The sequence below is a fragment of the Mobula hypostoma genome, chromosome 12 (genome assembly GCF_963921235.1).
Source record: "Mobula hypostoma chromosome 12, sMobHyp1.1, whole genome shotgun sequence".
Lineage (NCBI taxonomy): Eukaryota > Metazoa > Chordata > Chondrichthyes > Myliobatiformes > Myliobatidae > Mobula > Mobula hypostoma.
This window is the reverse complement of record NC_086108.1, coordinates 2,678,692-2,703,050: the sequence shown is the minus strand read 5'-3', so window position 1 is coordinate 2,703,050 and position 24,359 is coordinate 2,678,692. Positions and strand designations below refer to the sequence as shown.

General features: G+C 54.2%; 1 protein-coding gene across 2 annotated transcripts in view; it reads right to left on the bottom strand.

Moving 5' to 3' along the window:
- Positions 1 to 24,359, bottom strand: part of LOC134354565 (inositol-tetrakisphosphate 1-kinase-like) — a 107,922-nt gene that overhangs the window by 6,683 nt on the left and 76,880 nt on the right. For both annotated transcript variants that reach the window (XM_063063493.1, XM_063063492.1), the window contains one exon: positions 7,195 to 7,357. In XM_063063493.1, coding sequence (XP_062919563.1) covers positions 7,195 to 7,357 — 163 coding nt within the window. The remainder of the gene's footprint in view (positions 1 to 7,194; positions 7,358 to 24,359) is intronic.

Below are 24,359 nucleotides of genomic sequence, written 5' to 3'. Positions count from 1 at the left end.
AATTCTTTGCCACAGGAAACTGTTGAGGCCAGTTCATTGGCTATATTTAAGAGGGAGTTAGATATGGCCCTTGCGGCTACAGGGGTCAGGGGGTATGGAGGGAAGGCTGGGGCGGGGTTCTGAGTTGGATGATCAGCCATGATCATAATAAATGGTGGTGCAGGCTCGAAGGGCCGAATGGCCTACTCCTGCACCTATTTTCTATGTTTCTATCCTTGCTTGAGTGTCAGACCGGCAGCAGGGAGAGGCAAAAGGGCCCCACAGATGAACAAGTTACTGGTCTGTTCTGGAGTCGGAGTTCCCTGCAAGCAGAGAGGATGAGTTCCAACAACTCCCTGGTTGCATCAATCAGTGAGACCAGAGTTTGAGGCCTAGAGTTCAGTGATCAGTGTGTCCTGGGATCAATGCTGAGGATCAAGGAGCACGGGTCAATGCCAGGAAGTCGAGGCCTGTTGGCCAGAGCCAAGACTGCCAGTCTCTGCAGGAACACTGGGGAGGTTAAAGCTTGGTGTCTTCAGGCCAGAATCTGTGTCCACTAGAGGCCTGAGGCCTGCCTCGGGGTTAAAGGACTGCGTATGTATGTGGATGGGAGGAAAGAACGGTTGTTTCATTGCTTGGTGTGTTCTCTGTTGTTCTGTCGAGCATTGTGGGATTGCTACGTTGGCACTGGAATGTAGGGTGGCCAACTTTCTCACTCCCAAATAAGGGACAAGAGTAGCAGTCAAATACGGGACACTTGTGTTTACCCCGAAGAAGACTACCATGACCATGAAACCTTGCGCGAGCACTTGTGTGCACATGTGTGACGTGCACACGCCTGTATGTGCCGATTTTTTTTTCCACAAATTGGTTTTGGCTCAATTTTCCCGACTGCACTGTACATGCATTATTTCTACTTTATATAGGATGTGTATTTTATCATATCATTCCTGCTTTTACTACATGTTAGTGTTATTTTAGGTTTTATGTGTTATTTGGTGTGATTTGGTAGGTTAGTTTTTGGGTCTGGGAATGCTGAAAAATTTTTCCCATATAAATTAATGGTAATTGTTTCTTCGCTTTATGCCATTTCGGCACGAAAGGTTTCAGAGGAACGCTCTACCTTAGCGGGGGAAATAGAGGACAAGGGCAATCCCGTATGGTACAAACCAATTTAGCCCAATATACGGGATGGCCCGGCTAATTCCGGACAGTTGGCAACCCTACTGGAATGTGTGGTGACACTTGTGGGTTGCCCCCAGCACATTCTCGGCTGTGCTGGTTGTTAACACAAACACCGCATTTCTCTGTGTATGTTTCTTTGTACGTGTGAGAAATGAACTTGAATCTTGAACCCTCGACCTCATCAGGATGGGACACCTCCACATGCAGCTTCCCTCCAAGTCACCCACCATCCTGCCCTCCACTATCCGTCATTGCCGTGGGTGATCACCGTCTTCCCATGACCAGGATTGTTCTTGGCAAACTTTTCTATAGAACTGGTTTGCCATTCCCGTCTTCTGGGCTGTGTCTTTACAAGACTGGTGACCCCAGCCATGATCAATACTCTTCAGAGATTGTCTGTCTGGTGTCAGTGGTCACATAACCAGGACTTGTGATCTGCACCAGCTGCTCATACGACCATCCACCACCTGCTCCCATGGCTTCACATGACCCTGACCGTGGGGCGGGGGGGCTACACCTTACCCAAGGGCGACCTGCAGGCTAGCGGAGGGAAGAAGTGCCTTGCACCTCCTTTGGTAGAGATGTATCTTCACCCACCACCACTATACCCTGCTTGAACAGATAAATCTCCAAAAAATATTGTATAACTGCTTCAAGTTAAAATAAAATTTCAGTGTGGTGGAGAAAGGGGAAGGAAGCGTGACTAATTGGAGAACTCAACCAGTCAGGCGAGATCTAAAACACATAATTGCAAACCTCCAGCACTGTGGTCAATGTTATGATGTTAGCAGTTCCGGTACTGACTGGTACGGTTGAGCTTTGACCTTGTACATTGAAGAGTAGACGCAATGTGTTGAGAACTTTTACCTCAGTGTATTGAGTGCCAGATAACACCCCATCTCTTGGGTATCGATAATACGCAACACACACAAAGTATCTGGAGGAACTCAACAGGCCAGGCAGCATCTGTAGAAAAGGGTACAGTCGACGTTTCGGGCCAAAATCCTTTGGCAGGACTGGAGAAAAAAAGTGGAGGAGTAGATTTGAAAGGTTGGGGGGAAGGGGGAAGAGAAACACCAGGTGATCGGTGAAAACCGGAGGGGGAGGGATGACGTAAAGAGCTGGGTAAGTTGATTGTGAAAGAGACAGAAGGCCAGGGAGGAACGAAAAAGGGGGGAGGAGCTCCAGAGGGAGGCAATGGGCAGGCAAGGAGATGGGAAGTGGTGAAGTGGGAGGGGTGGTGGGGGCATTACTGGAAGTTTGAGGAATCAATGTTCATGCGTTCATGCCACCAGGCTGGAGGCTACCCAAACGGAATGCAAGGTGTTGTTCCTCGTGGTTTCATCACGACAGTAGAGGAGGCTGTGGATAGGCATATTGGAATGGGAATGGGAAGTGGAATTAAAATGGTGGCCACCGGGAGATACTGCTTTCTCTGGCAAACAGAGTGTAGATGCTCGGTGAAGCGGTCTCCCACCTGGAAGTGTCACCTCACCTGGAAGGACTGTTTAGGACCCTGGATGGTAGTGAGGGATGAGGTGTAGAGGTAGATGTAGCACTTGTTCCGTTTGCCAGGATAAGTGCCAGGAGGGAGATTAGTGGGGAGGGACGAATGGAATGGACAAGGGAGTCACGTAGGGAGTGATCCCTGCGGAAAGCAGAAAGTGGTGGGGGGGGGATAAATGTGTTTAGCAGTGGGATCCCATTGGAGGTGGCGGAAGTTTTGGAGAATTATGTGCTGGACATAATGTGCTGGAATTATGGGGCTAGTGGGATAGTGGGGTGATAGGTGAGGACAAGAGGAACCCTATTCCTGCTAGGGTGGTGGGAGGATGGGGTGAGAGCAGATGTGTGTGAAATGGAAGAGATGTGATTGAGGGTAGCGTTGATGGTGGAGGATGGGAAGCCTCTTTCCTTGAAAAAGGAGGACATCTCCTTCATTCTAGAAATGAAAAGCCTCATCCAGAGAGCAGATGCAGCTGAGATGGAGGAATTGAGAGAAGGAGATGTTGTTCGTAGGTTTGTAATAGACATCAGTGGATAAACTGTCTCCAGAGATGGAGACAGTGAGATCGAGAAAAAGGAGGGAGGTGTTGGAAATGACATGGTGAATTTGAGAGCAGGGTGGAAGTTGGAGGCAAAGTGGATGAAGTCGACGACTTCAGCACGGGTGCAGGAAGCAGCACCAATGCAGTCATCAATGCAGCGTAGGAAAAGTGCGGGACGCCCACCAGTGTAGGCTTGAAACATAGACTGTTCCACGTAGACAACAAGCAGGCAGGCATAGCTGGGACAGTCCTTCCAGGTGAGGTGACACTTCACCTGTGAGTCTGCTGGGGTCATATACTGTGATTGGTGCTACTGGCGTGTATTGCTGAGACCCAACAGACTGGAAAACTGCTTTGCCGAGCATTTACGCTCCATCCGCCAGAACAAGTGACATCTCCCAGTGTCGTGATGAGGGCACAATTAGGTTGGAGGAACAACACATTATATTCCATTCTGATGGTATGAACATCGATTTCTCAAACTTCGGGTAATGCCCCCCCTTCACTATTTCCCATCCCCCTTTCCCTCTCTCACACATTATCCCCTTGCCCGCCCATCACCTCCCTCTGGTGCTTATCCCCCCCTTTTTCTTTCTTCCACGGCCTTCTGTCTCTTTCAACAATCAACTTCCCAGCTCTTTATTTCATCCCTCCCCCTCCTGGTTTCACCGATCACCTGGTGTTTCTCTCTCCCCCTCCCCACCTTTCAAATCTAATCATCTTTTTTTCTCCAGTCCTGCCGAGGGGTCTCAGCCCGAAACGTCGACTGTACTTTTTTCTATAGATGCTGCCTGGCCTGCTGAGTTCTTCCAGCATTTTGTGTGTGTTGCTCGGATTTCCAACATAGAACCATAGAACACTACAGCACAGAAAACAGGCCAATCTGCCCTTCTAGTCTGTGCTGAAACTTTATTCCGCTAGTACCTTTGACCTGAACCCAGTCCATAACCCTCCAGACCTCTCCCATCCATATACCTATCCAATTTATTCTTAAGACTTAAGAGTGAGCCCTCATTTACCACATCAGATGGCAGCCCATTCCACACTCCCACCACTCTCTGAGTGAAGAAGTTCCCCCTAATGTTCCCCCTAAACCTTCCCCCTTTCACCCTAAAGCCATGTCCTCTCGTATTTATCTCTCCTAATCTAAGTGGAAAGAGCCTATTTACATTTACTCTGTCTACACCCCTCATAATTTTGTAAACCTCTATCAAATCTCCCCTCATTCTTCTATGCTCCAGGAATAAAGTCCTAACCTGTTCAATCTTTCCCTGTAACTCAACTCCTGAAGACCCGGCAACATCCTAGTAAATCTTCTCTGCACTCTTTCAATCTTACTGATATCCTTCTTATAGTTAGGTGACCAGAACTGCACACAATACTCCAAATTTGGCCTCACCAAAGTCTTATACAACCTCACTATAACATCCCAGCTCCTATACTCAATACTTTGATTTATGAATTCCAGGATGCCAAAAGCCTTCTTTACAACTCTGTCTACCTGTGACGCCACTTTCAGGGAATTATGTATCTGAACTCCCAGACCCCTTTGTTCCTCCACACTCCTCAGTGCCCTACCATTTACTGTGTATGTCCTACCTTGATTTGCCCTTCCAAACTGCAACACCTTACACTTGTCTGCATTAAATTTCATCTGCCATTTTCTGGCCCATTTTTCCAGTTAGTCCAGATCTCTCTGCAAGCTTTGAAAGCCTTCCTCACTGTGCACAACGCCTCCAATCTTAGTGTCATCAGCAAACTTGCTGATCCAATTTACCACATTATCATCTAGATCATTGATATAGACAACAAACAACAGTGGTCCCAGCACAGATCCCTGAGGCACACCACTAGTCACAGGTCTCCAGTCTGAGAAGCAATCATCTACTACCACTCTCTGTCTTCTCCCACACAGCCAATTTCAAATCCAGTTTACAACCCCTCCATGAATACCTAGTGCCTGAACCTTCTGAACTGACCTCTCGTGGGGCCTTGTCAAAGGCCTTACTAAAATCCACGTAGACAACATCCACAGTCTTTCCTTCATCTACTTTCTTGGTAACTTCCTCGAAAAACTCTACAAGATTCGTTAAGCACAATCTACCACGCACAAAGCCATGCTGACTATCCTTAATCAGCCCTTGGCTGTCCAAATACTTGTATATCCGATCTCTCAGAACACCTTCCAATAATTTACCTACTGCTGTTGTCAGGCTCACCAGTCTGTAATTACCTGGTTTACTTTTGGAGCCTTTTTTAAACAACGGAACAACATGTGCTACCCTCCAATCCTCTGGCACCGCACCGGTAGCTAAGGACATTTTAAATATTTCTGCCAGGGCCCCCGCAATCTCTACACTAGTCTCTCTCAAGGTCTGAGGATTCTCCCTTGTTAGTGAATCAATTATACACAGATGGATTACTAACAATCAAAAATGGAAGAAAAAAGTTTTTGTTTCAACAAACAGACCAGGAAGTTCTGTAACCAAGATTAGATGCAGAGATAGTTGTATTCAAAGCCAGTTTGTTCTACAATGAATGGGATGACCTGTTGAATACAGATGCTCCAAACCTTGCAGCAACAGCCAAGAATTTTGCATGAACTGGTGATGGTTGGCTGAAGATAATCAGCAGCACACGGGTTGGTATGGCAGTGCAGCACTTAACGTGACGCTTCATAGCACCGGCAACTGGGGTTCAATTCCCGCCACTGCCTGTAAGGAGCTTGTACGCTCTCCCCGTGACCGCGTGGGCTTTCTCTGGGTGCTCTGCTTTCCTCCCACAGTCCAGGGATCGGTAGGTTAATTGGTCATTGTAAATGGTTCCATGATTAGGCTGGGTAGGATTGCAGACTGAAGGTCCAGAAGGGCCTGCTCCATGCTGTATCTCAATAAACGAATAAAATAGAATTTAAAAATCCTAATGAGAGCAGAGAGCCCTGGAAGGGGAACTATTACATGTTCTATTTTTAGTTATTTAGAGATCCAGCACAGTAAGCACTCATTAACACACTAACCCATATGTCTATGGAATGTGGAAGGAAACTGGAGCACCCCAAGGTCACGGAGAGAGCGTACAGACTCCTGCCAGCGAAGGGCGATCAGCCCCGGTCACCAGGGCTGTAACAGCACTACTACTGTGCTCAGCAACGTTCTATGTTCTAATTGGCTGTAAAATGTCAGTAGTGAATGGTTTCAAAGATTTTCAAAGGCCTTGTTTTGAAAAAAAGGAAGTGGAAATCAGAATACAATTAGTTTGACAACACACACAAAATGCTGGAGGAACTCAGCAAGTCAAGCAGCACCTATGGAGAGAAATAAACAGTTGACCCTCATCAGGGTCTTGGCCCAAAATGTCGACTAGTTATTCTTCTCGATAGATGCTGCCTGACCTGCTGAGTTCCTCCAGCATTTTGTGCATGTGGCTCTCGATTTCCAGTGCCTGCAGAATCTCTTGCATTGGTTTGGTAAAGAGTTTACACCACTTGCACCTTTCCAAGCATCCCAGTGGTGCATTCCTTCAGTCATTCTGTGACATCATCATCATGTGCCATGTTGTGTGATGAGGGCAATCATGGGGACCATGATTGTTCTTGGCTAATTTTTCTACAGAAGTGGTTTGCCGTTGTCTTCTCCTGGGCAGTGCCTTTACAAGACAGGTGACCCCAGTCATTATCAACACTCGCCAGAGATTGTCTGCCTGGGGTCAGTGGTCGCACAACCAGGAGTTGTGATCTGCACCGGCTGCTCATACGACCGTCCACCACCTGCTCCCACGACTTCACGTGACCCTGATTGCAGGTGCTGCACCTTGCCCAAGGGTGACCTGCAGGCTACCGGAGGGAGGGGCACCTCACACCTCCTTTGGCAGAGATGTATACACACACTGCCACCAAGGTAATGCAAAATGCAACAGTGGTCACTTACAGATGTACCAGGGTAGAGACACGACGCACACTGCCCGGTAACTGATCTGTACTAACCTGGAAATGCATTGATATCGATCACTGCCAGCTTGCCAGATCTGCTGTCGACAATGACATCCACCCCAAACAGTGACAATCCCAGGGACATCTGCAGGCATCGGCTGATGGATTGAATAATCCCATCCGATGGTCCACTTGGGTGGTTCTCCTGTTCGTCCCTCTGTAGGAACAGGGCAAAGACAAAGACACACATTGGTTTAGGGAAAGAGCCAGGAGGTTTAAAGAGGAATCAGAAGGCGGGTAATTTCAAAACATTTAACCAATTCGAAGAGAGACACTGGTGTCTGAAATGTGAGTCTAACTTCGTAAACACAAGGAATTCTGCAGATGCTGAAAATTCAAGCAACACACATCAAAGTTGCTGGTGAACGCAGCAGGCCAGGCAGCATCTCTAGGAAGAGGTACAGTTGATGTTTCAGGCCGAGACCCTTCGTCAGGACTAACTGAAAGAAGAGATAGTAAGAGATTTGAAAGTGGGAGGGGGAGGGGGAGATCTGAAATGATAGGAGAAGACAGGAGGGGGAGGGATGGAGCCAAGAGCTGGACAGGTGATTGGCAAAAGGGGATATGAGAGGATCATGGGACAGGAGGCTCAGGAAGAAAGGTGGGGGAGGAACCCAGAGGATGGGCAAGGGGTATAGTCAGAGGGACAGAGGAAGAAAAAGGAGAGAGAGAGAGAAAGAGTGTGTGTATATAAATAAATAACGGATGGGGTACGAGGGGGAGGTGGGGCAATAGCAGAAGTTAGAGAAGCCAATGTTCATGCCATCAGGTTGGAGGCTACCCAGACGGAATACAAGGTGTTGTTCCTCTTACTTTAAGCGAGGTACACACAGGTCACACGGTAATGTTATAAGATAAAACTTTATTTATCCCGAAGGAAATTATCGTTGCAAGGCTGCTCAGTCAGAAATATATACTTTAAAATACGAAATATAAGCATCAAGGTATGAAAAAGAATACAAAATGTGGCATTAAAAAGTAATAGTACAAAATACAGATGTGCAATGAAACCATATCATTGTATACTTGAGGAGGAGGAGTTGTAGAGGCTCATAGCCACAGGGAGGAAGGATCTCCCGTGACGTTCAGTGGTGAACCTCGGAGGAATTAGCCCGTTACTAAAGGTGCTCCTCTGTTTGTCCGGTCTGTCATGGAGGGGGTGAGAGGGATTGTCCATAAAGCTCCATAGTTTCTGCAGGATCCTCCTCTCCGACACAACCACCAGGGGATCCAGTTCCACCCCCAGAACAGAAACAGCCTTCCCGACGAGCTCATCGATCTTCGTCGCGTCAGCTGCTCTCGCCCTGCTGCAATTCATGGATTTATACATACAGCCCATGATGAATTATTTAAATGAAGAATGCTTACTCAAACAATATATAAGATTACTCAGCTATTAAATACACAACAGGCTGTATCTGCAACACAAAACCCAAGTGTGACAGAGGCAGCGATGCACATTTAAAACAAGCACTCGAGAAGACCACAACTTTGTCGTAGGGTTCGGAGGCTCGCGTGCCTCAGTTACTCAGAGAGCTATGGCGGCTGGAGTCTGGGCTTTATGCTTTGGCTCTTGTTAGGGTCGCCTATGCCAAATAGGTCAAAGGTTAGAGGCCAGACTAAGAGTGGTCCACCAATCCACCAGGTTTGGGGATTCAAGCTCAGGGCTAACAACCCAGAATGGTAAAACAAACTGTTACAGAAACAGCAGTGAAGAATTCTTCTGCATCTGAGTGTGATGGTATTCCTGAGTCTCCACCCGGGACTTGGATGACTGACAGTAGTGAAAACTGAGAGGAAGCTACTGACACGATGAAGGAAGCCCTGAACACCACCAGAGATGGGGGATCTTCACTGCTGCCCTAACTGGCAGAGACTCAAGTCACCAGGGTGCAGAAAAGTATAGGAGTGGTGTAGATGGACAACAAGAATATGTGGGTAGGTGACCAATTTCTATATTGTACCACCATATAACCTGCTGTACAGGTTTACCAGAATGATCCGGGGAATCAAAGGGTCAACAATGAGAAGTGTTTGATTAACTCTGGGCTTGTACTCGCTGGAGTTTAGAAGAATTGGGGGTGGGGGAGATCTCTACTAGATAGAATGGATGTAAGGAGGACATTACTTATAGTGGGAGAATCTAGGACCAGAGGACACAGCCTCAGAATAGAAGGGTGTCCCTTTAGAATTGAGACGAGGCAATGACTCTTTGCTACTGAGCCACGGTAACCAGGAGAAAGGACAGAACAAAGGTGCACTTTATGATGTTGTATCTGCCAGTATCAAAATAGTGAAGAGTAAGAGAATCTTAATTCATTATGAGGTTTGTTGTGTGACATCGGCACTCATGGTCTTTCCACGACCCTGATGGTTCTTGGCAAATTTTCCCACAGAAGTGGTTTGCCATTGACTTCCTCTGGGCAGTGTCTTTACAAGACCGGTGACCCCAGCCATTATCAATACTCTTCGGGGATTGTCTGCCTGATGTCAGTGGTCACATAACCAGGACTTGTGATCTGCACCGGCTGCTCATGTGATCATCCACCACCTGATCCTGTGGCTTCGCTGACCCTGATTGAGGGGGTAGTGGGGGTGGGGGGCTAAGCAGGTGCTACACCTTGCCCAAGGATGTCCTGCAGGCTAGTGGAGGGACGGAGCACCTCACACCTCCCTTGGTAGAGACATATCTCCACCCTGCCAAGCAAAGAACATCTCAGCAGTCACAAACAAATTGCCCAGGAACACTACTTCCTTGTTCTCCTTTCACACTATTCATTTTTGTAACTTGTAATGATTTTTAAGTCTTGCACTGTAGAGGGACGTCCCTTTACAGCTAGGATGAGGAAGAACCGCTTTAGTCAGATGGTGGCGAGTTTGTGGAATTCATTGCAGGTATAGCCACTGGGTGTATTTAAAGTGGGGGTTGATTAGTTCTGGATCAGTCAGGGTGTCAAAGGTTACATGAAGGCAGCTGAAAAGGAAAATAAACCTGCCACAATGGAACGGCAGAACTGGTGATGTAAAGTGCGGTGCTAACCACATCGCTGAAGATTTATGTTGGAAAGCCGTGCATCTGGAGTGGGGATTCCCAACCTTGTTTATGCTGTACTATTACGCAAAGGGTCCATGAACCCCAGGTTGGGAACTCCTGATCTGGAGTCACAAAGCAGCCTCGATCACATTAATGGAAGGAACAAACTTGAGGGGCTGAATGGCCTTTCCTGCTCCAGCCTATTAAATCTGCTCACAACATAACACTGCTGTTAAATGAGCTCAACGGGAAATTGCCTGCCCATCAAATTAAACATTCATAACAGCTGTAGAAAAGGGTTTAGTGGTAACCAAACTAAATCCTCCTTAACCACATCTGGTTACTGACTAAAACAGGAAGTAATGACTTTACCTTCTCCCTGGTAATGACCACACAATTATAGTCATAGTCATACTTTATTGATCCCGGGGGAAATTGGTTTTCGTTACAGTTGCACCATAAATAATTAAATAGTAATAAAACCATAAATAGTTAAATAGTAATATGTAAATTATGCCAGGAAATAAGTCCAGGACCAGCCTATTGGCTCAGGGTGTCTGACCCTCCAAGGGAGGAGTTGTGAAGTTTGATGGCCACAGGCAGGAATGACTTCCTATGATGCTCTGTGTTGCATCTCGGTGGAATGAGTCTCTGGCTGAATGTACTCCTGTGCCCAACCAGTACATTATGTAGTGGATGGGAGACATTGTCCAAGATGGCATGCAACTTGGACAGCATCCTCTTTCCAGACACCACCGTGACAGAGTCCAGTTCCATCCCCACAACATCACTGGCCTTATGAATGAGTTTGTTGATTCTGTCGGTGTCTGCTACCCTCAGCCTGCTGCCCCAGCACACAACAGCAAACATGATAGCACTGGCCACCACAGACCCGTAGAACATCCTCAGCATCGTCCGGCAGATGTTAAAGGACCTCAGTCTCCTCAGGAAATAGAGACGGCTCTGACCCTTCTTGTAGACAGCCTCAGTGTAGACAGACCAGTCCAGTTTATTGTCAATTTGTATCCCCAGGTATTTGTAACCCTCCACCATATCCACACTGACCCCCTGGATGGAAACAGGGGTCACCGGTACCTTAGCTCTCCTCAGGTCTACCACCAGCTCCTTAGTCTTTTTCACATTAAGCTGCAGATAATTCTGCTCACACCATGTGACAAAGTTTCCTACCGTAGCCCTGTACTCAGCCTCATCTCCCTTGCTGATGCATCCAACTATGGTAAAGTCATCAGAAAACTTCTGAAGATGACAAGACTCTGTGCAGTAGTTGAAGTCCGAGGTGTAAATGGTGAAGAGAAAGGGAGACAAGACAGTCCCCTGTGGAGCCCCAGTGCTGCATCTACATCTCCTCTATAGGTTGTTGGTGCCCAGCCAGACAATAAGATGGAAATAATTTGGAAGGTGTGAACGTGTGTAGCTCAGGTGGTTGATGCTTGGGTTGAGTTGTTCTCCGATCCTGGCGATTTACTTGTAAATGTTTCGTCCCATATGAGGAGACGTCATCCGTGCACTGTTGATTGTGGTGTGTCCTCTGAATGCTTGGCCTTGATATACTTTTCGATCAGCTGATTCAGTAGAAAAACTCAGTTGTGCTGTGGGGAGGAAATCTTGTTGCTAATTGTTTACGTGGCAAGCTCCATGCGTTCTGGTCTGGATTTTGCCCAGGATCGAGGTCTACGTGTTTGCGGAAAATCACACGTATAGGAGTTCTCTTGCATGTCCTGTGTTTGCGTGTGCCATGACTTTCACTGACGGCAGGTTGAATTTGTGCCCCTCTCAATCTTCATGGGTAGAACGCAGAAAGCCTACAGCACAATACAGGCCCTTCGGCCCACAATGCTGTGCCGAACATGTCCCTACCATAGAAATTACCTAGGGTTACCCATAGCCCTCTATTTTTCTAAGCTCCATGTACCTGTCCAGGAGTCTCTTAAAAGACCCTGTCGTATCCGCCTCCACCACCGTCACCAGCAGCCCATTCAACGCACTCACCACTCTCTGCGTAAAAAACTTACCCCTGACATCTCCTCTGTATCTACTCCCCAGCACCTTAAACCTGTGTCCTCTCGTTCTAGCCATTTCAGCCCTTGGAAAAAGCCTCTGACTATCTACATGATCACTGGGTAGAGACGAGGGAGAGTTGGTTGTTTCGCTTTGCAGTTGATGTTCATGGATCCTTGCGGATAGTTTTCTCCCAGTTTGCCAGGTGTAACATTTGCTGCAGTCCCCACCTTGGATTTTTGTCTATTCTTTTTCTCTCTCCTTCTCTCCCTCGCCCCCTGCCAGGACCAACTCCTCTTGCCTCTCTCTCTCCCCCCTTCCAGGTCACTCCCCGCTCTCTCCCCCTGCCAGGCAACACCACCCCCTCCCGCAGTCAGGACCATTCCTCTATCTTCCCCTTCCAGGACCCTCCCCTCTCTCTCCACCAGCGTCCCCTCTCTGCCTGCCACCACACCCTCTCTCAATGATTTGTGCAAATGTACATTCCCACTCGCACTGGTGTGCAGTGAGAATCTTACTTGCAGTATAACAAGCACAGATCATCAGATAAGCAGCGTTCACAAATTAGATACAAGTTTTACAAGAACACAGTTAAAACAAAACACTTAAGTGATCAGAGTGTTGCTAAGTTCTCCTAGGTAGGCTCTGTCCACCACAAAAAGCAGGATTTCCCAGGGGCTACCCATTTCAATTCCACTTCCCATTCCCATACGTCAGTCCACGGCCTCCTCTACTGCCGTGACGAGGCCACACTCGGGTGGGAGGAGCAACACCTTGTACGTCTGTGTAGCCTCCAACCTGATGCCATGAACTTCTATTAATTGCCCCCCATCTCCTCTCCTTCATCATTCCTGTTTCCCTCTCTCACCTTATCTCCTTACCTGCCCATCGCCTTCCCCTGGTGCTCCTCTCCTTCCTTTTCTTCCATGACCTTCTGACCTCTCCTATCAGATTCCCCCGTCTCCAGCCCGTTATCTCTTTCACCAGTCAACTTCCCAGCTCTTTATTTCACCCCTCCCTCTCCCAGTCTCCCAGTCTCACCTTGTACTTCCTGCTCCCCTCCCCCACCTTCTCACTCTGACCTCACCCCTCCCCCTCTTCCAGTCTCACCTTGTACTTCCTCCTCCACTCCCCCACCTTCTCACTCTGACCTCACCCCTCCCCCTCTCCAGTCTCACCTTGTACTTCCTCCTTCCCTCCCCCACCTTCTCACTCTGACCTCACCCCTCCCCCTCTCCCAGTCTCACCTTGTACTTCCTCCTCCCCTCCCCCACCTTCTCACTCTGACCTCACCCCTCCTCCCCTCACCCAGTCTCACCTTGTACTTCCTCCTCCCCTCCCCCACCTTCTCACTCTGACCTCACCCCTCCCCCTCTTCCAGTCTCACCTTGTACTTCCTCCTCCACTCCCCCACCTTCTCACTCTGACCTCACCCCTCCTCCCCTCACCCAGTCTCACCTTGTACTTCCTCCTCCCCTCCCCCACCTTCTCACTCTGACCTCACCCCTCCCCCTCTCCCAGTCTCACCTTGTACTTCCTCCTCCCCTCCCCCACCTTCTCACTCCGACCTCACCCCTCCCCCTCTCCCAGTCTCACCTTGTACTTCCTGCTCCCCTCCCCCACCTTCTCACTCTGACCTCACCCCTCCCCCTCTCCCAGTCTCACCTTGTACTTCCTGCTCCCCTCCCCCACCTTCTCACTCTGACCTCACCCCTCCCCCTCTCCCAGTCTCACCTTGTACTTCCTCCTCCCCTCCCCCACCTTCTCACTCTGACCTCACCCCTCCTCCCCTCACCCAGTCTCACCTTGTACTTCCTCCTCCCCTCCCCCACCTTCTCACTCTGACCTCACCCCTCCCCCTCTCCCAGTCTCACCTTGTACTTCCTCCTCCCCTCCCCCACCTTCTCACTCCGACCTCACCCCTCCCCCTCTCCCAGTCTCACCTTGTACTTCCTCCTCCCCTCCCCCACCTTCTCACTCTGACCTCACCCCTCCCCCTCTCCCAGTCTCACCTTCTACTTCCTCCTCCCCTCCCCCACCTTCTCACTCTGACCTCACCCCTCCCCCTCTCCCAGTCTCACCTTGTACTTCCTCCTCCCCTCCCCCACCTTCTCACTCTGACCTCACCCCGCCCCCTCTCCCAGTCTCACCTTGTACTTCCTCATCCCCTCCCCCACCTTCTCACTCTGACCTCACCCCTCTCCCTCTCCCAGTCTCACCTTGTACTTCCTCCTCCGCTCCCCCACCTTCTCACTCAGACCTCACCCCTCCTCCCCTCACCCAGTCTCACCTTGTACTTCCTCCTCCCCTCCCCCACCTTCTCACTCTGACCTCACCCCTCCCCCACCTTCTCACTCTGACCACCCCTCCCCCTCACCCAGTCTCACCTTGTACTTCCTCCTCCCCTCCCCCACCTTCTCACTCTGACCTCACCCCTCCCCCTCTCCCAGTCTCACCTTCTACTTCCTCCTCCCCTCCCCCACCTTCTCACTCTGACCTCACCCCTCCCCCTCTCCCAGTCTCACCTTGTACTTCCTCCTCCCCTCCCCCACCTTCTCACTCTGACCTCACCCCTCCCCCTCTCCCAGTCTCACCTTGTACTTCCTCCTTCCCCTCCCCCACCTTCTCACTCTGACTTCACCCCTCCTCCCCTCTCCCAGTCTCACCTTGTACTTCTTCCTCCCCTCCCCCACCTTCTTACTCTGACCTCACCCCTCCCCCTCTCCCAGTCTCACCTTGTACTTCCTCCTCCCCTCCCCCACCTTCTCACTCTGACCTCACCCCTCCCCCTCTCCCAGTCTCACCTTGTACTTCCTCCTCCCCTCCCCCACCTTCTCACTCTGACCTCACCCCTCCCCCTCTCCCAGTCTCACCTTGTACTTCCTCCTCCCCTCCCCCACCTTCTCACTCCGACCTCACCCCTCCCCCTCTCCCAGTCTCACCTTGTACTTCCTCCTCCCCTCCCCCACCTTCTCACTCTGACCTCACCCCTCCCCCTCTCCCAGTCTCACCTTGTACTTCCTCCTCCCCTCCCCCACCTTCTCACTCTGACCTCACCCCTCCCCCTCTCCCAGTCTCACCTTGTACTTCCTCCTCCCCTCCCCCACCTTCTCACTCTGACCTCACCCCTCCCCCTCTCCCAGTCTCACCTTGTACTTCCTCATCCCCTCCCCCACCTTCTCACTCTGACCTCACCCCTCCCCCTCTCCCAGTCTCACCTTGTACTTCCTCCTCCCCTCCCCCACCTTCTCACTCTGACCACCCCTCCCCCTCACCCAGTCTCACCTTGTACTTCCTCCTCCCCTCCACCACCTTCTCACTCTGACCTCACCCCTCCCCCTCTCCCAGTCTCACCTTCTACATCCTCCTCCCCTCCCCCACCTTCTCACTCTGACCTCACCCCTCCCCCTCTCCCACTCTCACCTTCTACTTCCTCCTCCCCTCCCCCACCTTCTCACTCTGACCTCACCCCTCCCCCTCTCCCAGTCTCACCTTCTACTTCCTCCTCCCATCCCCCACCTTCTCACTCTGACCTCACCCCTCCCCCTCTCCCAGTCTCACCTTCTACTTCCTCCTCCCCTCCCCCACCTTCTCACTCTGACCTCACCCCCCTCTCCCAGTCTCACCTTCTACTTCCTCCTCCCCTCCCCCACCTTCTCACTCTGACCTCACCCCTCCCCCTCTCCCAGTCTCACCTTCTACTTCCTCCTCCCCTCCCCCACCTTCTCACTCTGACCTCACCCCTCCCCCTCTCCCAGTCTCACCTTCTACTTCCTCCTCCCCTCCCCCACCTTCTCACTCTGACCTCACCCCTCCCCCTCTCCCAGTCTCACCTTCTACTTTCTCCTCCCCTCCCCCACCTTCTCACTCTGACCTCACCCCTCCCCCTCTCCCAGTCTCACCTTCTACTTCCTCCTCCCCTCCCCACCTTCTCACTCTGACCTCACCCCCTCTCCCAGTCTCACCTTCTACTTCCTCCTCCCCTCCCCCACCTTCTCACTCTGACCTCACCCCTCCCCGTCTCCCAGTCTCACCTTCTACTTCCTCCTCCCCTCCCCCACCTTCTCACTCTGACCTCACCCCTCCCCCTCTCCCAGTCTCACCTTCTACTTCCTCCTCCCCTCCCCCACCTTCTCACTCTGACCTCACCCCTCCCCCTCTCCCAGTCTCACCTTGTACTTCCTCCTCCCCTCCCCCACCTTCTCACTCTGACCTCACCCCTCCCCCTCTCCCAGTCTCACCTTCTACTTCCTCCTCCCCTCCCCCACCTTCTCACTCTGACCTCACCCCTCCTCCCCTCACCCAGTCTCACCTTGTACTTCCTCCTCCCCTCCCCACCTTCTCACTCTGACCTCACCCCTCCCCCACCTTCTCACTCTGACCACCCCTCCCCCTCACCCAGTCTCACCTTGTACTTCCTCCTCCCCTCCACCACCTTCTCACTCTGACCTCACACCTCCCCCTCTCCCAGTCTCACCTTCTACATCCTCCTCCCCTCCCCCACCTTCTCACTCTGACCTCACCCCTCCCCCTCTCCCAGTCTCACCTTCTACTTCTTCCTCCTCCCCTCCCCACCTTCTCACTCTGACCTCACCCCTCCCCCTCTCCCAGTCTCACCTTTACTTCCTCCTCCCCTCCCCCACCTTCTCACTCTGACCTCACCCCTCCCCCTCTCCCAGTCTCACCTTGTACTTCCTCCTCCCCTCCCCCACCTTCTCACTCTGACCTCACCCCTCCCCCTCTCCCAGTCTCACCTTGTACTTCCTCCTCCCCTCCCCCACCTTCTCACTCTGACCTCACCCCTCCCCCTCTCCCAGTCTCACCTTGTACTTCCTCCTCCCCTCCCCCACCTTCTCACTCTGACCTCACCCCTCCCCCTCTCCCAGTCTCACCTTGTACTTCCTCCTCCCCTCCCCCACCTTCTCACTCTGACCTCACCCCTCCCCCTCTCCCAGTCTCACCTTGTACTTCCTCCTCCCCTCCCCCACCTTCTCACTCTGACCTCACCCCACCCCCTCTCCCAGTCTCACCTTGTACTTCCTCCTCCCCTCCCCCACCTTCTCACTCTGACCTCACCCCTCCCCCTCTCCCAGTCTCACCTTCTACTTCCTCCTCCCCTCCCCCACCTTCTCACTCTGACCTCACCCCTCCCCCTCTCCCAGTCTCACCTTCTACTTCCTCCTCCCCTCCCCCACCTTCTCACTCTGACCTCACCCCTCCCCCTCTCCCAGTCTCACCTTCTACTTCCTCCTCCCCTCCCCCACCTTCTCACTCTGACCTCACCCCTCCCCCTCTCCCAGTCTCACCTTCTACTTCCTCCTCCCCTCCCCACCTTCTCACTCTGACCTCACCCCCCCTCTCCCAGTCTCACCTTCTACTTCCTCCTCCCCTCCCCCACCTTCTCACTCTGACCTCACCCCTCCCCCTCTCCCAGTCTCACCTTCTACTTCCTCCTCCCCTCCCCCACCTTCTCACTCTGACCTCACCCCTCCCCCTCTCCCAGTCTCACCTTCTACTTCCTCCTCCCCTCCCCCACCTTCTCACTCTGACCTCACCCCTCCCCCTCTCCCAGTCTCACCTTCTACTTCCTCCTCCCCTCCCCCACCTTCTCACTCTGACCTCACCCCTCCCCCTCTCCCAGTCTCACCTTCTACTTCCTCCTCCCCTCCCCCACCTTCTCACTCTGACCTCACCCCTCCCCCTCTCCCAGTCTCACCTTCTACTTCCTCCTCCCCTCCCCCACCTTCTCACTCTGACCTCACCCCTCCCCCTCTCCCAGTCTCACCTTCTACTTCCTCCTCCCCTCCCCCACCTTCTCACTCTGACCTCACCCCTCCCCCTCTCCCAGTCTCACCTTCTACTTCCTCCTCCCCTCCCCCACCTTCTCACTCTGACCTCACCCCTCCCCCTCTCCCAGTCTCACCTTGTACTTCCTCCTCCCCTCCCCCACCTTCTCACTCTGACCTCACCCCTCCCCCTCTTCCCTCCCCTCCCCACCTTCTCACTCTGACCACCCCTCCCCTCTCACCACCTTCTCACTCTGACCTCACCCCTCCCCCTCTCCCAGTCTCACCTTCTCCTCTCCCTCCCCACCTTCTCACTCTGACCTCACCCCTCCCCCTCTCCCAGTCTCACCTTGTACTTCCTCCTCCCCTCCACCACCTTCTCACTCTGACCTCACCCCTCCCCCTCTCCCAGTCTCACCTTGTACTTCCTCATCCCCTCCCCCACCTTCTCACTCTGACCTCACCCCTCCCCCTCTCCCAGTCTCACCTTGTACTTCCTTCTCCCCTCCCCCACCTTCTCACTCTGACCTCACCCCTCCCCCTCTCCCAGTCTCACCTTGTACTTCCTCCTCCCCTCCCCACCTTCTCCCTGACCTCACCCCTCCCCTCTCCCAGTCTCACTCTGACCTCACCCCTCCCCCTCTCCCAGACTCACCTTGTACTTCCTCCTCCCCTCCCCCCCTTCTCACTCTTACCTCACCACTCCCCCTCTCCCAGTCTCACCTTGTACTTCCTCCTCCCCTCCCCCACCTTCTCACTCAGACCTCACCCCTCCTCCCCTCACCCAGTCTCACCTTGTACTTCCTCCTCCCCTCCCCACCTTCTCACTCTGACCTCACCCCTCCCCCACCTTCTCACTCTGACCACCCCTCCCCTCACCCAGTCTCACCTTGTACTTCCTCCTCCCCTCCCCCACCTTCTCACTCTGACCTCACCCCTCCCCCTCTCCCAGTCTCACCTTCTACTTCCTCCTCCCCTCCCCCACCTTCTCACTCTGACCTCACCCCTCCCCCTCTCCCAGTCTCACCTTGTACTTCCTCCTCCCCTCCCCCACCTTCTCACTCTGACCTCACCCCTCCCCCTCTCCCAGTCTCACCTTGTACTTCCTCCTCCCCTCCCCCACCTTCTCACTCTGACCTCACCCCTCCCCCTCTCCCAGTCTCACCTTGTACTTCCTCCTCCCCTCCCCCACCTTCTCACTCTGACCTCACCCCTCCCCCTCTCCCAGTCTCACCTTGTACTTCCTCCTTCCCTCCCCCACCTTCTCACTCTGACTTCACCCCTCCTCCCCTCTCCCAGTCTCACCTTGTACTTCCTCCTCCCCTCCCCCACCTTCTCACTCTGACCTCACCCCTCCCCCTCTCCCAGTCTCACCTTGTACTTCCTCCTCCCCTCCCCCACCTTCTCACTCTGACCTCACCCCTCCCCCTCTCCCAGTCTCACCTTGTACTTCCTCCTCCCCTCCCCCACCTTCTCACTCCGACCTCACCCCTCCCCCTCTCCCAGTCTCACCTTGTACTTCCTCCTCCCCTCCCCCACCTTCTCACTCTGACCTCACCCCTCCCCCTCTCCCAGTCTCACCTTGTACTTCCTCCTCCCCTCCCCCACCTTCTCACTCTGACCTCACCCCTCCCCCTCTCCCAGTCTCACCTTGTACTTCCTCCTCCCCTCCCCCACCTTCTCACTCCGACCTCACCCCTCCCCCTCTCCCAGTCTCACCTTGTACTTCCTCATCCCCTCCCCCACCTTCTCACTCTGACCTCACCCCTCCCCCTCTCCCAGTCTCACCTTGTACTTCCTCCTCCCCTCCCCCACCTTCTCACTCTGACCACCCCTCCCCCTCACCCAGTCTCACCTTGTACTTCCTCCTCCCCTCCACCACCTTCTCACTCTGACCTCACCCCTCCCCCTCTCCCAGTCTCACCTTCTACATCCTCCTCCCCTCCCCCACCTTCTCACTCTGACCTCACCCCTCCCCCTCTCCCAGTCTCACCTTCTACTTCCTCCTCCCCTCCCCACCTTCTCACTCTGACCTCACCCCTCCCCCTCTCCCAGTCTCACCTTCTACTTCCTCCTCCCCTCCCCCACCTTCTCACTCTGACCTCACCCCTCCCCCTCTCCCAGTCTCACCTTCTACTTCCTCCTCCCCTCCCCACCTTCTCACTCTGACCTCACCCCCCTCTCCCAGTCTCACCTTCTACTTCCTCCTCCCCTCCCCCACCTTCTCACTCTGACCTCACCCCTCCCCCTCTCCCAGTCTCACCTTCTACTTCCTCCTCCCCTCCCCCACCTTCTCACTCTGACCTCACCCCTCCCCCTCTCCCAGTCTCACCTTCTACTTCCTCCTCCCCTCCCCCACCTTCTCACTCTGACCTCACCCCTCCCCCTCTCCCAGTCTCACCTTGTACTTCCTCCTCCCCTCCCCCACCTTCTCACTCTGACCTCACCCCTCCCCCTCTCCCAGTCTCACCTTCTACTTCCTCCTCCCCTCCCCACCTTCTCACTCTGACCTCACCCCCCTCTCCCAGTCTCACCTTCCCCTCCTCCCCTCCCCCACCTTCTCACTCTGACCTCACCCCTCCCCCTCTCCCAGTCTCACCTTCTACTTCCTCCTCCCCTCCCCCACCTTCTCACTCTGACCTCACCCCTCCCCCTCTCCCAGTCTCACCTTCTACTTCCTCCTCCCCTCCCCCACCTTCTCACTCTGACCTCACCCCTCCCCCTCTCCCAGTCTCACCTTGTACTTCCTCCTCCCCTCCCCCACCTTCTCACTCTGACCTCACCCCTCCCCCTCTCCCAGTCTCACCTTGTACTTCCTCCTTCCCTCCCCCACCTTCTCACTCCGACCTCACCCCTCCCCCTCTCCCAGTCTCACCTTGTACTTCCTCCTTCCCTCCCCCACCTTCTCACTCTGACCTCACCCCTCCCCCCTCCCAGTCTCACCTTGTACTTCCTCCTCCCCTCCCCCACCTTCTCACTCTGACCTCACCCCTCCCCCTCTCCCAGTCTCACCTTGTACTTCCTCCTCCCCTCCCCCACCTTCTCACTCTGACCTCACCCCTCCCCCTCTCCCAGTCTCACCTTGTACTTCCTCCTTCCCTCCCCCACCTTCTCACTCTGACCTCACCCCTCCCCCTCTGCCAGTCTCACCTTGTACTTCCTCCTCCCCTCCCCCACCTTCTCACTCTGATCTCACCCCTCCCCCTCTCCCAGTCTCACCTTGTACTTCCTCCTCCCCTCCCCCACCTTCTCACTCTGACCTCACCCCTCCCCCTCTCCCAGTCTCACCTTGTACTTCCTCCTCCCCTCCCCCACCTTCTCACTCTGACCTCACCCCTCCCCCTCTCCCAGTCTCACCTTGTACTTCCTCCTCCCCTCCCCCACCTTCTCACTCTGACCTCACCCCTCCCCCTCTCCCAGTCTCACCTTGTACTTCCTCCTCCCCTCCCCCACCTTCTCACTCTGACCTCACCCCTCCCCCTCTCCCAGTCTCACCTTGTACTTCCTCATCCCCTCCCCCACCTTCTCACTCTGACCTCACCCCTCCCCCTCTCCCAGTCTCACCTTGTACTTCCTCCTCCCCTCCCCACCTTCTCACTCTGACCTCACCCCTCCCCCTCACCCAGTCTCACCTTGTACTTCCTCCTCCCCTCCACCACCTTCTCACTCTGACCTCACCCCTCCCCCTCTCCCAGTCTCACCTTCTACTTCCTCCTCCCCTCCCCCACCTTCTCACTCTGACCTCACCCCTCCCCCTCTCCCAGTCTCACCTTGTACTTCCTCCTCCCCTCCCCCACCTTCTCACTCTGACCTCACCCCTCCCCCTCTCCCAGTCTCACCTTGTACTTCCTCCTCCCCTCCCCCACCTTCTCACTCCGACCTCACCCCTCCCCCTCTCCCAGTCTCACCTTGTACTTCCTCCTTCCCTCCCCCACCTTCTCACTCTGACCTCACCCCTCCCCCTCTCCCAGTCTCACCTTGTACTTCCTCCTCCCCTCCCCCACCTTCTCACTCTGACCTCACCCCTCCCCCAGTCTCACCTTGTACTTCCTCCTCCCCTCCCCCACCTTGTCACTCTGACCACCCCTCCCCCTCTCCCAGTCTCACCTTGTACTTCCTCCTCCCCTCCCCCACCTTCTCACTCTGACCTCACCCCTCCCCCTCTCCCAGTCTCACCTTGTACTTCCTCCTCCCCTCCCCCACCTTCTCACTCCGACCTCACCCCTCCCCCTCTCCCAGTCTCACCTTGTACTTCCTCCCTCCCTCCCCCACCTTCTCACTCCGACCTCACCCCTCCCCCTCTCCCAGTCTCACCTTGTACTTCCTCCTTCCCTCCCCCACCTTCTCACTCTGACCTCACCCCTCCCCCTCTCCCAGTCTCACCTTGTACTTCCTCCTCCCCTCCCCCACCTTCTCACTCTGACCACCCCTCCCCCTTACCCAGTCTCCTTGTACTTCCTCCTCCCCTCCACCACCTTCTCACTCTGACCTCACCCCTCCCCCTCTCCCAGTCTCACCTTCTACTTCCTCCTCCCCTCCCCCACCTTCTCACTCTGACCTCACCCCTCCCCCTCTCCCAGTCTCACCTTCTACTTCCTCCTCCCCTCCCCCACCTTCTCAGTTTGACCTCACCCCTCCCCCTCTCCCAGTCTCACCTTCTACTTCCTCCTCCCCTCCCCCACCTTCTCACTCTGACCTCACCCCTCCCCCTCTCCCAGTCTTACCTTCTACTTCCTCCTCCCCTCCCCACCTTCTCAGTCTGACCTCACCCCTCCCCCTCTCCCAGTCTCACCTTCTACTTCCTCCTCCCCTCCCCCACCTTCTCACTCTGACCTCACCCCTCCTCCTCTCCCAGTCTTACCTTCTACTTCCTCCTCCCCTCCCCCACCTTCTCACTCCGACCTCACCCCTCCCCCTCTCCCAGTCTCACCTTGTACTTCCTCCTTCCCTCCCCCACCTTCTCACTCTGACCTCACCCCTCCCCCTCTCCCAGTCTCACCTTGTACTTCCTCCTCCCCTCCTCCACCTTCTCACTCTGACCTCACCCCTCCCCCTCTCCCAGTCTCACCTTGTACTTCCTCCTCCCCTCCACCACCTTCTCACTCTGACCTCACCCCTCCCCCTCTCCCAGTCTCACCTTCTACTTCCTCCTCCCCTCCCCCACCTTCTCACTCTGACCTCACCCCTCCCCCTCTCCCAGTCTCACCTTCTACTTCCTCCTCCCCTCCCCACCTTCTCACTCTGACCTCACCCCCCTCTCCCAGTCTCACCTTCTACTTCCTCCTCCCCTCCCCCACCTTCTCACTCTGACCTCACCCCTCCCCCTCTCCCAGTCTCACCTTCTACTTCCTCCTCCCCTCCCCCACCTTCTCACTCTGACCTCACCCCTCCCCCTCTCCCAGCCTCACCTTCTACTTCCTCCTCCCCTCCCCCACCTTCTCACTCTGACCTCACCCCTCCCCCTCTCCCGGTCTCACCTTGTACTCCCTCCTCCCCTCCCCCACCTTCTCACTCCGACCTCACCCCTCCCCCTCTCCCAGTCTCACCTTGTACTCCCTCCTCCCCTCCCCCACCTACTGACTCCGACCTCACCCCTCCCCCTCTCCCAGTCTCACCTTCTACTTCCTCCTCCCCTCCCCCACCTTCTCACTCCGACCTCACCCCTCCCCCTCTCCCAGTCTCACCTTCTACTTCCTCCTCCCCTCCCCCACCTTCTCACTCTGACCTCACCCCTCCTCCTCTCCCAGTCTCACCTTGTACTTCCTCCTCCCCTCCCCCACCTTCTCACTCTGACCTCACCCCTCCCCCTCTCCCAGTCTCACCTTCTACTTCCTCCTCCCCTCCCCCACCTTCTCACTCTGACCTCACCCCTCCCCCTCTCCCAGTCTCACCTTGTACTTCCTCCTCCCCTCCCCCTCTCCCAGTCTCACCTTGTACTTCCTCCTTCCCTCCCCCACCTTCTCACTCTGACCTCACCCCTCCCCCTCTCCCAGTCTCACCTTGTACTTCCTCCTACCCTCCCCCACCTTCTCACTCTGACCTCACCCCTCCCCCTCTCCCAGTCTCACCTTCTACTTCCTCCTCCCCTCCCCCACCTTCTCACTCTGACCTCACCCCTCCCCCTCTCCCAGTCTCACCTTGTACTTCCTCCTCCCCTCCCCCACCTTCTCACTCTGACCTCACCCCTCCCCCTCTCCCAGTCTCACCTTGTACTTCCTCCTCCCCTCCCCCACCTTCTCACTCTGACCACCCCTCCTCCTCTCCCAGTCTCACCTTGTACTTACTCCTCCCCTCCCCCACCTTCTCACTCTGACCTCACC